Below are 17,545 nucleotides of genomic sequence, written 5' to 3'. Positions count from 1 at the left end.
TTGCGAGGTAAAGTATTCTTGGGTGGCAATCTCTGTCTTTTAGTATTTTTAATATATCATCCCATTCCATTCTGGCTTTTAAGGTTTGTGATGAAAAGTTTGATGTTAGTCTAATTGAGGTTCCCTTATAAGTGACTTGACACCTCTCTTGCAGCTTTTAAGATTTTCTCTTTGTCTTTGAGTTTTGCCAACTTGATTATAACATGTTGTGGACAAGACCTTTTTGAGTCGAATATGTTTGGGGATCTTTGAGCTTCCTGAATCTAAAGATCTGTGGCTTTTCCTATACCTTGGAAGTTTTCTGCCACTATTTTGTTGAATATGTTTTCAGTGCAAGCTCCTTTTTCCTCCCCTTCCGGAATACCCATGACTCGGATATTTGATCGCTTAAGGTTGTCTGATATCTCTCTTAGATTTTCTTCAATGTTTTTAATTCTTTTCTTTTTCTTTTTTGTCTGCCTGTGTTATTTCAAACAGCCCATCTTCAAGGTCAGAAGGTCTCTCTTCTGCTTCTGCAAGCCTGCTGGTTAAACTCTCTGTTCCGTTTTTTTATTTCATTGAATGTATTCTTCAGCTTGGCAAGCTCTGCTACATTCTTTTTCAGGGCATTGATTTCCTCGTACATTTCTTCTTTCAGGTCCTGTATACTTTTCCTCATTTCATCATGTTGTTTAGCTGAGTTTTCTTGTATCTCATTTAGTTTCTTTAGATTTATTGCTCAAAATTCCTTGTGAGTCATTTGAAGGGCTTCTTGTTATACTACACTTGATCTTAGCCAAAAGGCCGAGAAGCGATGCGGCTTCTTGTTATATAGGATTTGGAGCTTGAGAGTTATTACCCCTTTGGTGGTATACTTTCTTGATTTTTCATATTTCTGGTACCTTCCTTTGGTGATTTGTAATTGTGGCAAGGGATTTCACAGTCCACTCTTTCCACACTATTGTCTGGCTAGGATCATTCTGGGACTGCCAATTTGGCACAGCTAATTCAGTGCCTGTGGGTGGAAGGTCCAGGCCTCTCTGGGCCATTGGAATTGGATTGGTCTGGGTGTCCAGCAGTGGTGCCTACCTGTTCCCATGTGGGTGCCTTGGGATACATGGCCACCATGGCTCTCAGGCCTCTCAGGGGGGTCCTCTCTGGTCGGGATGCACTTGCCTGGGGTGGGGGTGGTGTGTGCCAGTGGCTTAGGTGCCTACCAGTTCAGTCTCACTTTTGCATTGGGTGCATGGTTGCCGCGGGCTTTGGGCCTCTCCAGGGGCACCTCTCTGGTCAGCTTTGGTGACTATTTTAAAAGGGCTTACTTTCTTGATTTTTTTCTACTAGTTCATTATTTGAGTATAAAAACCCTACTGATTTTTGCATCTTCATTTTATATCCTGCAACTTTACTGAAATCATTTATCAGCTTTAAGAGATTTTTTTTTGTAAAATCTTTAGGTTTTTGTATATAAATGATCATGTCATCTGCAAACAGGGACACTTTGACTTTGTCTTTTCTAATCTGGATGCCCTTTATTTCTCACTCGACTAATTGCTCTGGTTAGTACTTCCAATATTATGTAGAATAGGAGTGCTGAGAGTGGGCATCCTTGTCTTGTTCCTGTTCAGGATGATATCACAGTGGGTTTGTCATATATGGCTTTTATTGTGTTGAGATACTTTCCTTCCATACCTAATTTGCTAAGAGTATCATAAAAGATGTTGAAATTTGTCAATCACAACAATTCCTTGAACTTGTTAAGAGAAGTGAACAGATATGATGTTGATATGGGGGAGGGAAGAGAGGGAGAGGGGAAAGAGAAATAGGTAAAGGGACATGAAAATCAACTACATTGTGTATTGATAAATTAAAATAAAATAAAATAAAATAAAATAAATTTGTCAAATGCTTTTCTCTGTGTCTATTAAGATATTCATATGGTTTTTGTCCTTAATTTTGTTGATGCGGTGGATCACATTTATTGACTTGTATGTGTAGAACCATTCTTGAATCCCTAGGGTGAATCCCACTTGATCATATTGTATAATTTTTTTGATGTGTATTCTGATTGTTAATATTTTGTTGAGGATTTTTGCATCTATGTTCATCAAAGATATTTTTCTTCTTTTATTTTTGTTTAATTTTGTTAACAGGGTGATGCTGGCCTCATAGGATGAGTTTGGGAGAATGGCCTCTGTTTCAATTTTTCAGAAGAGTTTGAAGAGAATTGGTATTAATTCCTCTTTCAAGGTTTGGTAGAGTTCGGCAGTGAAGCCATCTAGTCCTCGGCTTTTCTTTGTTGGGATACTGCTGATTACTGCTTCAATCTCATTGCTTCTCATTGGTCTGTTCAGGTTTTCTATGTCTTCTTGATTCAGACTTGGTCTTTTGTATTTGTCCAGAAATATATCCATTTTCTTCATGTTTTCAAATTTGTTGGTCTATTGCTTTTTGTAATAGTCTCTAATGATTCTTTCTAATTCTGTGGTGTCAGCTGTAATGTCTCCTCTTTCATTTCTGATTTTTGCTCTTTGGGTCTTCTCTCTTCTTCATTTAGTTAACCTAGCTAATATTTTGTCAAAAATTTTGTTTATCTTCTCAAAAAAACAACATTTTGTTTCATTGATCTTTTGTATCATTTTTGGTTCTCTATTTCATTTAGTTCTGCTCTGATGTTAACTATTCCTTTCCATCTACTAATCTTGGGATTGAATTGTTCTTGTTTTTCTAGTTCTTTGAGATATAGCCTTAGGTTGTTTATTTAGAATTTTTCTATTCCTTTGATGCATTTATTGTGATAAACTCCCATTTTACTACTGCTTTTGCAGTATCCCACAGTTTTTGGTATGATATGTCTCTATCATCATTGATTTCATGAAATGTTTTGATTTCCTGTTTAATTTCTTCTTGGACCCACGGGTCATGCAGGAGCACATTGCTTAATTTCCATGTGTTTGCATAGTTTCCAGAGTTTCTAGTTTTAATCCATTGTGGTCTGAAAAGATAGTTGAAATGATTCCAACTTTTAAAAATTTTTGGAGACTTGATTTGTGACCTAATATGTGGTCTATCCTGGAGAATGTTCCATGAGCTGATGAAGAAAGTATATATTCTGTAGATGTTGGATGTAATGTTCTGTAGATATTTGCCAAGTCTAATTGTCCTAAAGTATAGTTTAAATCCTCTATTTCTCTGTTGATTTGTTGCCTAGATGACCAGTCCAATGCTGGGAGAGGGTGTTCAGGTCCCCAACTATTATTGTATTGGGTCTTTCTCTTTCTTTAAGTCTGATAGTGATTGTTTTACATATCTGGGTGCTATGGTATTGGGTGAAAATATATTTCAATGAAATAAAAACTACAATCAATAGCATAAAGAGCAGGCTAGAGCAAGCAGAAGAAAGAATTTCTGATCTCACAGTCTTTTTGAAATAACCCAAGCAGACAAAAAAGAAAAGAAAAAATAATTTTAAAAAATGAAGAAAATCTAAGGGAGCTAGCAGATCACCTTAAGCACACAAGCATTTGAATCATGAGTATTCCAAGAGGGGAAGGAGAAATGAAATGGCATTGAAAACATATTCAATGAAATAATAGCAGAAAATTTCCCAGATATTGGTAGAGATATGGTTTTCCAGATCCAAGAGGCTCAATGGTTCCCAAACAGATTCAATCCAAAAAGTCCTTTTCAAGACACATTGTAGTCAAACTAGCAAAACTCAAAAACAGGGAGAGAATACTAAAAACACCAAGAGAAAAGTGTCAAGTCATCTAAAAGCGAATCCCCATCAGACTAACAGCAAACTTCTCAACAGAAACTCTACAGGCCAACGAGGGACACTACTTACTGATAAAAGGACTGATCCATCAAGAAGACATAACAATCATAAATATGTACGCACCCAATGTTGGAGCAGCCAGATTTATAAAACAAACTCTATTAGACCTAAAGAAGGAAATAGACACTAATACCATAATAGCAGGGAACCTGAACACCCCACTGTCAATATTAGACAGATCATCTAGGCAAAGAATCAGTAGAGAAACACAAGATCTAAACAAGACTCTAGACCAATTGGAATTGGCAGATATCTACAGAACATTCCACCCAACAACCTCAAAATATTCATTCTTCTCATCAGCACATGGATCATTCTCCAGGATAGACCACATATTAGGTCACAAATCAAGTCCCAATAAATTCAAAAAAATTGGAATTATCCCATGTATCTTCTCAGACCACAATGGATTAAAACTAGAAATTAATAACAAACAAAACTCTGGAAACTATACAAACACATGGAAATTAAACAGCATTCAACTTAATGACATATGGGTCCAAGAAGAAATCAAGCAGGAAATCAAAAAATTTCTTGAAACTAATGAAAACAATGATACATCATACCAAAACCTGTGGGATACAGCAAAAGCAGTATTGAGGGGAAAATTTATTGCATTAAATGCTCACTTCAGGAGAATGGAAAGATGGCAAGTGAACAACCTAACACTTCACCTTAAAGAACTAGAAAAACAAGAACAATCCAAACCTAAAGTTAGCAGATGGAAAGAAATCATTAAGATCAGAGCAGAACTGAATGAAATTGAAAACCAAAAAACAATTCAAAAGATCAACGAATCAAAAAGTTGGTTTTTTGAAAAGATAAATAAAATTGACAAACCATTAGCATGGCTAACAAAAAAAAGAAGAGAGAAGACTCAAATAACAAAAATTAGAAATGAAAAAGGCAATATTACAACTGATTCATCTGAAATAAAAGGAATCATTCCAGACTACTATAAACAACTAGACGCCAACAAATTTGAAAATCTGGAGGAAATGGATAAATTTCTGGACACACACAAGCTCCCAAAACTGAACCATGAAGACATAGAAAATTTGAACAGACCAATAACAATAAAGGAGATTGAAGCTGTTATCAGAAGGCTCCCAACAAAGAAAAGCCCAGGACCAGATGGATTCACAGCAGAATTTTACCAAACATTCAAAGAGGAATTGACACCAATTCTTTACAAACTATTCCAAAAGATTGAAACGGATGCAAATCTCCCAAACTCATTCTATGAAGCAAACATCATCCTGATACCAAACCAGGTAAAGATATAACCAAAAAAGAAAACTACAGGCTAATATCCTTGATGAATATAAATGCAAAAATCCTCACTAAAATACTAGCAAACAGAATACAGCAACACATATGTAAAATTATTCATCACGATCAAGTGGGATTCATCCCAGGGATGCAAGGTTGGTTCAACATATGCAAATCAATAAATGTGACACACCATATTAATAAACTCAAACACAAGGACCATATGATCATCTCTATAGATGCTGAAAAAGCATTTGATAAAGTTCAGCACTCATTCATGACAAAGACCCTCTATAAGTTAGGTATAGAGGGAAAGTATCTCAACATAATTAAAGCCATATATGCCAAACCCAGTGCCAATATCATCCTGAATGGGGAAAAGCTGAAAGCTTTTCCTTTAAGAACAGGAACTAGACAAGGATGCCCACTCTCACCACTCCTATTCAACATAGTGTTGGAAGTACTAGCCAGAGCAATCAGAGAAGAGAAGGAAATAAAGGGCATCCAGATTGGAAAAGATGAAGTCAAACTGTCCCTGTTTGCAGATGACATGATCCTATATATCGAACAGCCTAAAACCTCTACAAAAAAACTCTTGGAATTGATAAATGATTTCAGCACAGTAGCAGGATACAAAATCAACACACAAAAATCAGTAGCATTTCTTTTCTCCAATAGTGTACATGCAGAACGAGAAATCAAGAAAGCCTGCCCATTTACAATAGCCACCAAAAAGATAAAATACTTAGGAATTGAGTTAACCAAGGAGGTGAAAATTCTCTATAATGAGAACTACAAAACACTGCTGAGAGAAATTAGAGAGGATACCAGAAGATGGAAAGATATCCCATGCTCTTGGACTGGAAGAATCAACATAGTGAAAATGTCCATACTACCCAAAGTGATATACAAATTCAATGCAATCCCCATCAAAATTCCAAAGACATTTTTCTCAGAAATGGAAAAAACTATTCAGACATTTATATGGAACAATAAAAGACCACGCATAGCCAAAGCAATGCTGAGCAAAAAAAATAAAGCTGGAGGCATAACACTACCTGACTTTAAGCTATACTACAAAGCTATAATAACCAAAACAGTATGGTACTGGCATAAAAACAGACACACTGACCAATGGAATAGAATAGAGAATCCAGAAATCAACCCACACACTTACTTCTCTCTGAACTTCAACAAAGGCACCAAGCCTATTCACTGGGGAAGGGACTGCCTCTTCAGCAAGTGGTGCTGGGATAACTGGATATCCATATGCAGGAGAATGAAACTAGATCCATACCTCTCACCATATACTAAAATCAACTCAAAATGGATTAAGGATTTAAATATACACCCTGAAACAATAAAACTTTTTAAAGAAAACATAGGAGAAACACTTCAGGAAATAGGACTGGACACAGACTTCATGAATACGACCCCAAAAGCACGGGCAACCAAAGGAAAAATAAACAAATGGGATTATATCAAACTAAAAAGCTTCTACACAGCAAAAAAACAATTAACAGACTTAAAAGACAACCAACAGAGTGGGAGAAAATATTTGCAAAATATATATCTGACAAAGGATTAATATCCAGAATATATAAGAAACTCAAACAACTTTACAAGAAGAAAACAAGCAACCCAATTATAAAATGGGCAAAAGAGCTAAGTAGGCATTTCTCTAAGGAAGATATATGAATAGCCAACAGACATATGAAAAAATGCTCAACATCACTCAGCATCCGGGAAATGCAAATCAAAACCACACTGAGATACCATCTAACCCCAGTTAGGATGGCTAATATCCAAAAGACTCTGAACGATAAATGCTGGTGAGGTTGCAGAGAAAAAGGAACTCTCATACACTGTTGGTGGGACTGCAAAATGGTGCAGCCTCTATGGAAAATGGTATGGAGGTTCCTCAAACAATTGCAGATAGATCTACCATACGACCCAGCTATCCCACTGTTGGGAATATACCCAGAGGAATGGAAATCATCAAGTCGAAGGTATACCTGTTCCCCAATGTTCATTGCAGCACTCTTTACAATAGCCAAGAGTTGGAACCAGCCCAAATGTCCATCATCAGATGAGTGGATACGGAAAATGTGGTACATCTACACAATGGAATACTACTCAGCTATAAAAACGAATGAAATACTGCCATTTGCAACAACGTGGATGGACCTTGAGAGAATTATATTAAGTGAAACAAGTCAGGCACAGAAAGAGAAATACCACGTGTTCTCACTTATTGGTGGGAGCTAAAAATTAATAAATAAATTCACACACACACACACACACACACACACACACACACACACACAAAACCGGGGGTGGGGGTGGGGGAAGAAGATATAACAATCACAATTACTTGAAGTTGATACGACAAGCAAACAGAAAGGACATTGTTGGGGGGGAGGGGGAGGGAGAAGGGAGGGAGGTTTTGGTGATGGGGAGCAATAATCAGCCACAATGTATATTGACAAAATAAAATTTAAAAAAAAAATAGAAAAAAGAAACTCTACAGGCCAGAAGAGGTTGGGATGATGTATTCAAAGTACCAAAAGAAAAAAAAAATGCCAACCAAGAATATTATACCTAGCAAAGCTATCCTTCAGAAATTAAGGGGAAATAGTATATTTCCCAGACAAACAAAAGCTGTGGAAGTTCACCACCAGCTCTACAAGAAATCCTTAAAGGAAACCTGTACATGGAACCCGAAAAACAATAATCACCACATGAATACATGAGAAAGAACAAACACCACTGGTACAGCAGACATGCAAATGAGGAAAAAGCAACTATAACTTATCACCTCAGAAAGCCAACAAGCACCAAAGACAAACAATAAAAGGGAAAGAAAAGAAAAAAAGATATTTAAATCAACCATACAAAAAGAAATTAAATGTCTGGAGTAAGACAATACATTTCAATAACAACCCTAAATGTAAATGGATTAAATTCCCCACTCAAAGGACACAAACTGAGTGACTGAATTAAAAAGCTAGACCCAACGATATGCTGTTTACAAGACACACACCTCACCCACAAAGACATACACAGACTAATAGTGAAGGGATGGGAAAAGACCAAAAACAAGCAGGAGTGGCTATTCCTACAGACTTTATAAGTAAAATAGGCTTTTTATAAATAAAAATAGTCTTTAAACCAAAAACTGTAAAAAGAGGTAAAGAAGACCATTATATAATGATAAAGAAATCTATTTAGCAAAAACACATAACAATCATAAACTTGGCTTTTAACAATTAAAAAATCCAAATATAGCTGCCCTTACACCATCTCCCATGTTAAGACATAGAGATCTGGCAGGAATCTCATGTCTCCTGGCAACGCTGACACAGCCTCAGTCAGTTTCCCCAGGATATGTATAGAGTAAAACTTCACAGGAGTAAGCCAGTCCTTAAGAGCACCAAAACTGCCTCAGATGGCCAGAATGTTCCTATTCTGCAATGAACTGCAAAGAATGTTAAGAGTGTTCTGCTTGCAATCTAAACATGTACCCAGCACCCAGGAGAAGCCATCTGTGGGGTGGCAATGGGGGACAATAAATAGTTTCCCAAACATTTTCACCTCATAGTACACATAACACGGAAATGGACAAGGCTGTTTTTGATCAAAAGAGACTGGCCACAGGGGGTGTGTCCCTCCTAGGCCCTCCCCAGCAACCCCCAAATCTGAGAGTATTAATGTCTTTTCGCACATATACAATTCAGGGATCAATCTCTAGGAAGCTTTGCAGTTAAGAACTTACATGTGCATATCAATAGTCAAAATTCTGTTAATGTAAACATGTCTTTCTGAGGCCTTAGAAGGGTTAATCTTCAAAAACATTCAAAGATTCCTTTCCTCACAATCCATCCCCATTTTGTTTGAAGTTAGATCAAGAGAGTAGGCATGAAAGAGTTGAATTGTCATTGTCATATCATATTATCCTGAATTTCAAATGTAAAAACTTATGAGGAATCAGGGCAAATTGAATATTCTTCAAATTTCAAGGATTTACAGACCTACCTTTGAGGTGAGTCACCTTTTTCAATGTTGCCTCATACACACAGTACAAAAAAAAATGCTATTTCCTGAGTGTAAAGGAATGTAATGTTCTAACAGAACAAGTATTTGCCAACAATATTATCATCTCTTGGTTTTGTCTATTCAATAAATTTCCGGTGAATTGTTCATTAGGGAACCCCACTGCTGTGCAAAAGGGTGGTCATGTGACTTTAGATAGCAAATGAGTCCTTATCTCCCAAAAGAACTTGTCAAATTAGTCGAGATCATCTGCTTTTGCCAGAAATTAAAGAAACATTCTAAGAAGTATGGGGACATAACAAAAGGACAGATAAGCAAACTAAAAGGGGTCCTCATTGACCAAATCAGTGACAGTTTCAGCATCACAACAGTGATGGATAAAATAGGAATTTATAAGTCCATTTAAAATACATGTATAGCTAGGTAAGTGATATATGATACACACATGCACACATGCACACATGCATAGGATAAAAAGAAAAGCTATTTCTTCCAGTAAAGTGCCAACTGCATTAATTTCCCATTGTTGTCATAATCCGTGATCCCCAATTACCTTTTCATCCCCACATTAGTAAAATTGAGATGGAAGATATGAACCTGAGGCTGCATAAAAGAGCAGAGACTGCGTGTACCTGGGCTGGAAGTCAGAGCTATTTTCCGGGATTACCTGGATGACATTCAGTATTTGAGTCAATAATCCTATACTGCCAAGTTACAATAGTAAGAGGTCACTGAGCATGTATATAAGGAATATGTTGCACAGGACTAAATATGAGATGAAGTGCACAAAGATGGGGAGACATTGGTCTGGATGGGGAGGAGAAACTTACCGGGCTAAAGAAGGTGGTGCTTCAGTGTGGTTAGCCTCCATTCTTAACTGGGAAAAGGCTGACCTCATTGTTATTTCTTCAGTAAAGTTCCTTGTGGCACAAATTCACGTGTGCTGTCTAAATGCCAATTAACAAATGTTGGCTTCAGATCTAGGCTTGGCAATGGGAGGATCTCAGAACTTCTACTTTGCTTTTGGTGTGTTGACCACAAGAATGAGCCTCCAGAGCTAAAACTCTATTGTCCTTACTCTGATTTTTTTTACATACAAGTTGTTTAAGCTTGGGCATGCCACCTATCTTCTTCCCTTCCTTTTTCTTATTTTCAAAGTGAGAAAATTTATACTTTTCACCCTATCTGTCATAAAATTGCATATGGTTGATGTAACTGTTTTGGAAAGTACAAAACAATAAAAACAACAATGTCTGTGTTAATTTAAGGTCAACTGATTTCTGCTTTATTACAAATCAGATGGCATATCATGCTAATGCGGATAGGATTCAATATCACATATGCTATAATTATAACAACCCAAAAGTTAAAAAAAGCCTATGCATATAAAAGAGAATTTAAATGTTTTGCTAGGAAAGAAAGAAAGAAAGAAAGAAAGAAAGAAAGAAAGAAAGAAAGAAAGAAAGAAAGGAAGGAAGGAAGGAAGGAAGGAAGGAAGAAAGAAAGAAAGAAAGAAAGAAAGAAAGAAAGAAAGAAAGAAAGAAAGAAAGAAAGAAAGAAAGAAAGGAAAGAAAGAAAGAAAGAAAGAAAGAAAGAAAGAAAGAAAGAAAGAAAGAAAGAAAGAAAGAAAGAAAGAAAGAAAGAAAGAAAGAAAAGAAAAGAAAAAAAGAAAGAAAGAAAAGGAGAAAAGAGTACAGGAAATTAAAAACTTGAAAAAATTTAAATAGTGAGAGGGAAAGAACAGGACTTTCCACCACTGGATCCCCCAACAAACATCAATTTGAACAACTATTCACCCACAAAAAGATACCTACACAAGAGCTAAGGAATCCAGGTGAGAGATCACAGAAATGATAACAGAAACAACCTCTGTGTTACTTGACGGAACACAGAAATAAAAGACCCTCTGAAGAGGTTAAAAAAACTGTTTTACATTACCTGCATCACCCAAGAGCATAGCATAGTGAGAGAGATACCCCTCTGCAGAAGAAGGAGAGTGAAATGAGCACCTGACTTTGCTGCAGTCCACAGCACCAGGACCCACTCCAGAAAAACCAGAGCCAGAACAGCAACCATGGCCCCAGGCCCCAGGACCATTTCCAAACACCTAGCCTCCAGATCAGCACAAGCAGGTCCAGCCTCCAGGCCGAGGCCTTGTGGACCCAGGCTCTAGACCAGCCCCCAAGGAACTAGGTTGCAGGACTGCCCCAGCACTAGGTCAGCTTCAGGCTCCAGGCTGGTCCCCATGGTCCCAGTCTTCAGTGGACCAAAAGACCAGGCCCACCCCAATAGATATCACCTCACATCTCACATCTCATATCTGTTAGAATGCCTATTGTGAAAAAGAAAAAAGATAACAAGTGTTGGTGAGGATGTGAAGAAAAGGGAACCTTTATACAGTATTGTTGGAAATGTAAATTAGCACAGTCATTAAGGAACTCACTATGGAGTTTCCTCAAAAAATTAAAACGAGAACTACATGAACCAACAATTCAACTCATGGGTATATATACAAAAGATCTGAAATCAGTGTGTCAAAAAGATATCTGCACTTCCATGTCATTACAGCATTATTCACGATAGCCAAGATATGGAGTCAACCTGTGTCCAGTGATGGATTAATAGACAAAGAAAATATGGTATATATACATATTTGAATATTATTCAGCCTTAAAAAAAAAGAAGGAAATTCTGACAAGTGCAATAACATGGTAAACCTGGAGGACATTATGCTAAATGAGGTAAACCAGGCACAGAAAGACAAATGCCACCTGATCTCAATTATATGTGGAATCTAAAAAAGTTTAACTCATAGAAGCAGAGATTAGCAGAATGTTAATAGCCAGGGAATGCTGGTGGGAAGGGATAGAGGAAAAGAGAAGATATTGGTCAAAGGTAAAAAGTTTCAGTTAAACAGGAGAAATAATTTCAGGAGATCTATTGTACAAATTGGTGACTATAATTAATAATAATGTGTACTTGAAAACTGCTAAAAGAGTAGATCTTAAATGTTCTCACCACAAAAAATAAGTATGTGAAGTGATGAATATGTTAATTGACTTGAGTAAATAATTTTATAATATATGCTTATTTCAAAATATCACACTATACACTGTAAATATATAAAATTTTTCCCAATTATCTCTCATCAAGCTGTGGGTGGAGGAGAGATTTAGATGGTGAGACCAGAATGCTACATGAAGTGTCCCAAACTATAAGATTTCCATAGCGCAAAATGGTTCAAAGAATTCAGCTATGTTCTTTAAGTTTTTAAAAGTCTGTTTTTAACTCAACAACAACAAAAAATGATTTACAAATAGGCAAAGGACCTGAATAGACATTTCTCAAAAGAAGACATACAAATGGCCAGCAGGCACATGAAAATATGCTCAACATCACTAATCATCCAGGAAATGCAAACTAAAACCACAGTAAAATATCGCCTTACTCCAGTTAGAACGACAATTATCAAAAAGACAGAAAGTAACAAATGTCGGCAAGGATGCAGTGAAAAGGAAACTCTCATACATTGTTGGGGGTAATAAACAGTATGGAGGTTCCTCAAAAAACTAGGTATACATCCCACTACTGAGTATACATCCAAAGGAAATGAAATCAATATATTGAACAGAGACCTGCACTCCCACGTTCATTGCAGCACTATTCACAATAGACAAGTGTAATCAACACATATGTTCATCAATAAAGAAGTGGATTAAAAAATATGATATATATACACAATAGAATACCATTCAGCTACTAAAAAAATGAAATCCTGTCATTTACAGACATGGGTGGAATTGAAAACCATCATGTTAAGTGAAATAAGCCAGGCACAGAAAAACAAATACGACATGACCTCACTCCTGTGTATACTATTTTTAAAAAATGGTTCTTATAGAAGTAGAGAGTAGAATAATGGTTACCAGAAGCTCGAAAAGGAAGTGGAGAGGGGAGTTGGGAAGAGGTGGATTAATGGGTACAAAGTTACAGGTATTGAGGAAGAATAAGTTCTGGTACTCTAGGCTGACTGTAGCTAATAATATTGGATTGTATATACCTAAATAGTGAGGAAAAACGGATTTTGAATGTAACCACCACAAAGAAAAGACAAATGTTTAGGTGATGGGTATGCTATCTACCCTATGTGTTGTACAATATATTCAAGTATTGAAACCACACACTGTACCTCACAAATATGTACAACTAAAAGATAAATAAATAAACGTGTGTTTTTATGTAATGTTTCATTCCATGTGGTCCAAATTATTTACTAAAAGTTCTTTTATATACATAATTCTTGAGGTTTTTTTAGTTCTTGGTTTAAGGATGAGAGAACATACCCCATATTATTGTTCATGACTAGTCGGAGAGAAAGGAAGAGTCACAGACACAGAAAGAAGACAAAGTCAGCAGAATCAATGTCATTGCAAACCACACAGAAAATTGAGAGGAAGTTGGGGGTTGTGTTTTCATTTTAATAATGTAGGAAATAGTGCTGGAGGCAAACATATCTAAACCTGAAAGGCATCAAAAACTACAACTGACATTTGCGTTACAGACAGAATTCAGGCATTGCCAAATATTACTTTATACTGAACTGTCCTTTGGTCCTTATTTCACTCCAGTTGAATATGACTGTCAGCATAAAGTATTATATTGCGAATAAACTTATTTCAGATAGAGATGATTGATAATAATATACCTAACAAAATAATCACTTTTATAAAAATACATTTTTAACTTGAAAAATATGTGATGTACTTACTAACCCCAAATATTCAAATTAGAACAACATTTTAAAAAAACTAACTAACATTTCCCATACAACAGCTTTTATCACAAAAATTTTTCAATACATTTTCAAGTAACTTTTTTTGTATATCCATTGGCTTCAAGTCATTTTCAGAGCCTTGTTCTCTATTTGCCTCAAATATGAGTATTTTCCATCGCTTGTTGGGTTATGCAGGTGCTCTAGGCACTTATTTCACCTAATTATGCCTAGCCTGTGATGACCATTGAGCTATATATCACAGATTTTTGTCATTTTCACCTCCTGTACACTTTTCACTTCCTTGTAAAAAAGAGATGTGAAATGCCTACTTCTACTGCATTACTTCAAAGCTTTTCTTGATAAATACATAAACCTTATTTTCTTACTATTGATAATGGGATATGAAAGAATATGGACCAAAATTCCTCTCAATACTTACTATTCAACAAAGAATAGCAATGTTGAAGAAAAATATTTAAGGTAATTTACTATATCTTTAACTAAAGATGGATGACAAAAGTATTCTGCCAAAAAAGCAAAATATTAAAAGACATATGCTAGAAAATTTTCAAATTGGGAATGTCATCCTTCCATAGGAATTATAAACTGCTCTTTTATCAACATTTGCAATGAATTCCATGCCTCATTCTCAATTTTAAAAATGCTACCTTGGATTCATTATGTGTGTGCCTTAGAAAAAATTCACTGTTGTGTCATCATCATTTTACAAGGCTGTTTTCTCCATGAGTGAATGGTATTTAGGCAGACTGTGTTTTATTCATATCTGTACCAAGAACTCTGCAGCCTGTGAGAGTACATGCTCAGTAAGTGCCGAAAGAGCGAATGAATGACAGAGTGGTTGATGAATGGATGGATGGGTGAACGATTGGTGAAGACATGCTCCATTACACTGTTAATGTCACAAGTATGCAGGCTCAATCTCACCCCATCAGTCTCTTTACTGCCCCTCTTACATCTTTGTTTCTGAGGGTGTAGATTAGAGGGTTGAGACTAGGTGTGACAACAGTATAAAAGAGGGCGATAAACTTGCCTTGATCTTGAGAATTTCCTGATGGTGGCTGGAGATATATGCACAGGACTGGAATGAAAAAGAGAAAGACAACTATAAGATGGGCTCCACATGTCCCAAAGACCTTCTGAAGTCCAGTGGTTGACTGCATCCTCAGTACAGCCTGGGCGATGGCACCATAAGAAGTGAGAATGAGAATAAGTGGTATGAGGACAAAAATAGAGCTTGTGACCATGAGGGTCAGCTCATTAGCATGGGTATCAACACATGATAATTGCAGCAGTGCTGGAACTTCACAGAAGAAGTGATCCACTCTGTGATGTCCACACAGGGGTACCCAGAATGTAAAGGAGGAATGAAGTGCTGAGGTAGCAAAGCCACTTACCCAAGAAGCCACAGCCAACAGGCAGCAGAAACGAGGGTGCATGAGGACAGTGTAATGCAAAGGTCTACATACAGCTGCATAACGGTCATAGGACATCACCATCAGTAGGACACACTCTGTGGCTCCCAGTGCGAGGACAAAATAAAGTTGAATCATGCAACCAGCATAAGAGATGGTCTTCTCTGGACCCCAGAGGTTGACCAGCAACTGAGGGATGGAGCTGGTGGTGTAGCAGAGATCCAGAAAAGACAGGTTTGAGAGGAAGAAGTACATGGGAGTGTGGAGATGGGAGTCCAGGTATGACAGGATGATGATGAACAGGTTTCCTATGAGTGTCATCAAGTAGAATATCAAGATGACCACAAAGAGCACCACTTCTAGATGAGGCCAGTTAGAAAAACCTAGTAGAACAAAGTATCCTGTAGAACTAGCATTGGTGTTTTCCATCATCATTCATTTTCTGTTACCTGAGGGAAAAAAATCACATAAAGGAAAAAGTAAGGAAATGCTCCAAGAAGCATAGCCACCTTGGGAAAAGAAACAAAAGTCAGTTTGAAAAGACTACCACTGTTCAATTCTAGGACAATTTGAACTTTAAGATAAATTATGGTAGCAGTAAACTAAACAAAATAGAATCCTTAAACACATATTGATATGAAAAATAAAAGAATAAATAAAGAAACGGTGAAGACAAAGTCATTCCTCACAGGAGAAGCCTAATAAATAAATATAGGAGGGATTATGGAGTTAGAAAGCATAATGGATACAAAAACTAGTGAGTGAAAATTTGATGAGATATTTTCATAGCTTAAAATAACTTCTCTTAAATTACTTGCTAATTGCAAGATGAAAAATAGGAAACTTTATAGTAAAAAAATCACCACCATAACCAAGTGATCAATGTTTGCATCACCAATGTTATGATAAGCCAATATCACTTGCCTGTGATATGATACTCTGAACAGGACGTGATGTCACTCCAGTAATATTCCTGCCATAATACACAGCCTAACTGTAATAATGAAGAAACATGGGACAAACTCAAACTGAGACAAAGTAACTTGCCTGTACTATTCAAAAATGTAGTGTTCAATGAAGACAAATAAAGGCTGAGAAACTGGTCTAGATTCAAGCAGGCCAATGAGACATAATATCTAAATGTGTAATCCTGAACACATTAAAAAATAGCTATTAAAATTATTAAGACAGTTAGAGAAATCTGAACATGGTTGATAAACTGGGTAATAATATTGCACCCATATGAAATTTGCTGACTTAGGGAAATGTACAGAGGTTATGTAAAATAACATCCTTATTCCTACACATGAAACACTGAAGTATTCAGGGGTAAGGAAACGTGGCATCTCCAACTTACTCTCAAATGGCTCAGTAAAAGAGATAGATGGTAGATAGATAGATCTATAGATCGATAGATAGAGAATAAAACAAAGCTTTTAAGGAACAAATGTAATGTTCAGTCTTGTTACAAGATAAATGGTAATTCTTTGAGCAACTTTTTGCAACTCTTCTGTAAGTTTGAAATTTTATCATAATAAAAAGTTACAAGGAGTAAGTACAAAATAAAATTTTTTAAATTTTACATTTCGTCCAGATATTTGCCTTATTATAGAAAAAAACTTCTTAACTATGGAATTCTTCTTATTCGTCATAGGGTGACATCTGAATAAATGACAATTGAAGAAATTCTTGGCCTAGTTAGAGAAGACAATTTCCAAGAAACATAATTTTTGTTAACAAATAAATAACTTTCTTTTTCCAGCATTTTCAGGCTATTTCCATTTATGTGATTACAGGCAGCAAAATTGTAATCCCAATAATCCTATGTATAATGAAGAGACATGATGAAGAATATCAAATTTAGTCACAATTGCAAAATGTTTACGTAGGGTGAAAAATATTTAGTTTCAATCAGATGTGCTTAAAGAATCTTGAAGAGAGGAACCTTATTATAATGCTTAGAGTTGAAAATGTGTATCACGGGGTAAGAAATCTGAACCACAGCACCTGAAGAAGCTTTCTACATGATTCTTTTTCTCTAGGACCATAACTGGGACAGTATTTGAATTCTGATCATGTTCTATATTTACCAAATATTTTCTATTCTCTTATTTTTAGAAAAATTCTGAATATTTAATGAAACTGTAAAATGGTTATTCCTCATTTAATATATTGTATCTAGTGAATCTTATGTTA

General features: G+C 36.2%; 1 protein-coding gene and 1 pseudogene across 1 annotated transcript; both read right to left on the bottom strand.

Moving 5' to 3' along the window:
* Nucleotides 1-705: 705 nt before the first annotated feature.
* Nucleotides 706-795, bottom strand: LOC134379423 (U2 spliceosomal RNA; annotated as a pseudogene).
* Nucleotides 796-14,857: 14,062 nt separating this feature from the next.
* On the bottom strand, nucleotides 14,858-15,788 carry LOC134378388 (olfactory receptor 2J3-like). The gene is given in 2 exon segments (XM_063097451.1): nucleotides 14,858-15,769; nucleotides 15,771-15,788. Coding segments are annotated over 2 exon segments (930 nt in total).
* Between the last annotated feature and the right edge of the window lie 1,757 nt (nucleotides 15,789-17,545).

The sequence above is a fragment of the Cynocephalus volans genome, chromosome 5 (assembly GCF_027409185.1).
Source record: "Cynocephalus volans isolate mCynVol1 chromosome 5, mCynVol1.pri, whole genome shotgun sequence".
In the NCBI taxonomy this organism is placed as follows: Eukaryota; Metazoa; Chordata; class Mammalia; order Dermoptera; family Cynocephalidae; genus Cynocephalus; species Cynocephalus volans.
The sequence above is the reverse complement of the archived record's forward strand: the minus strand, read 5'-3'. Positions and strand labels throughout refer to the sequence as shown.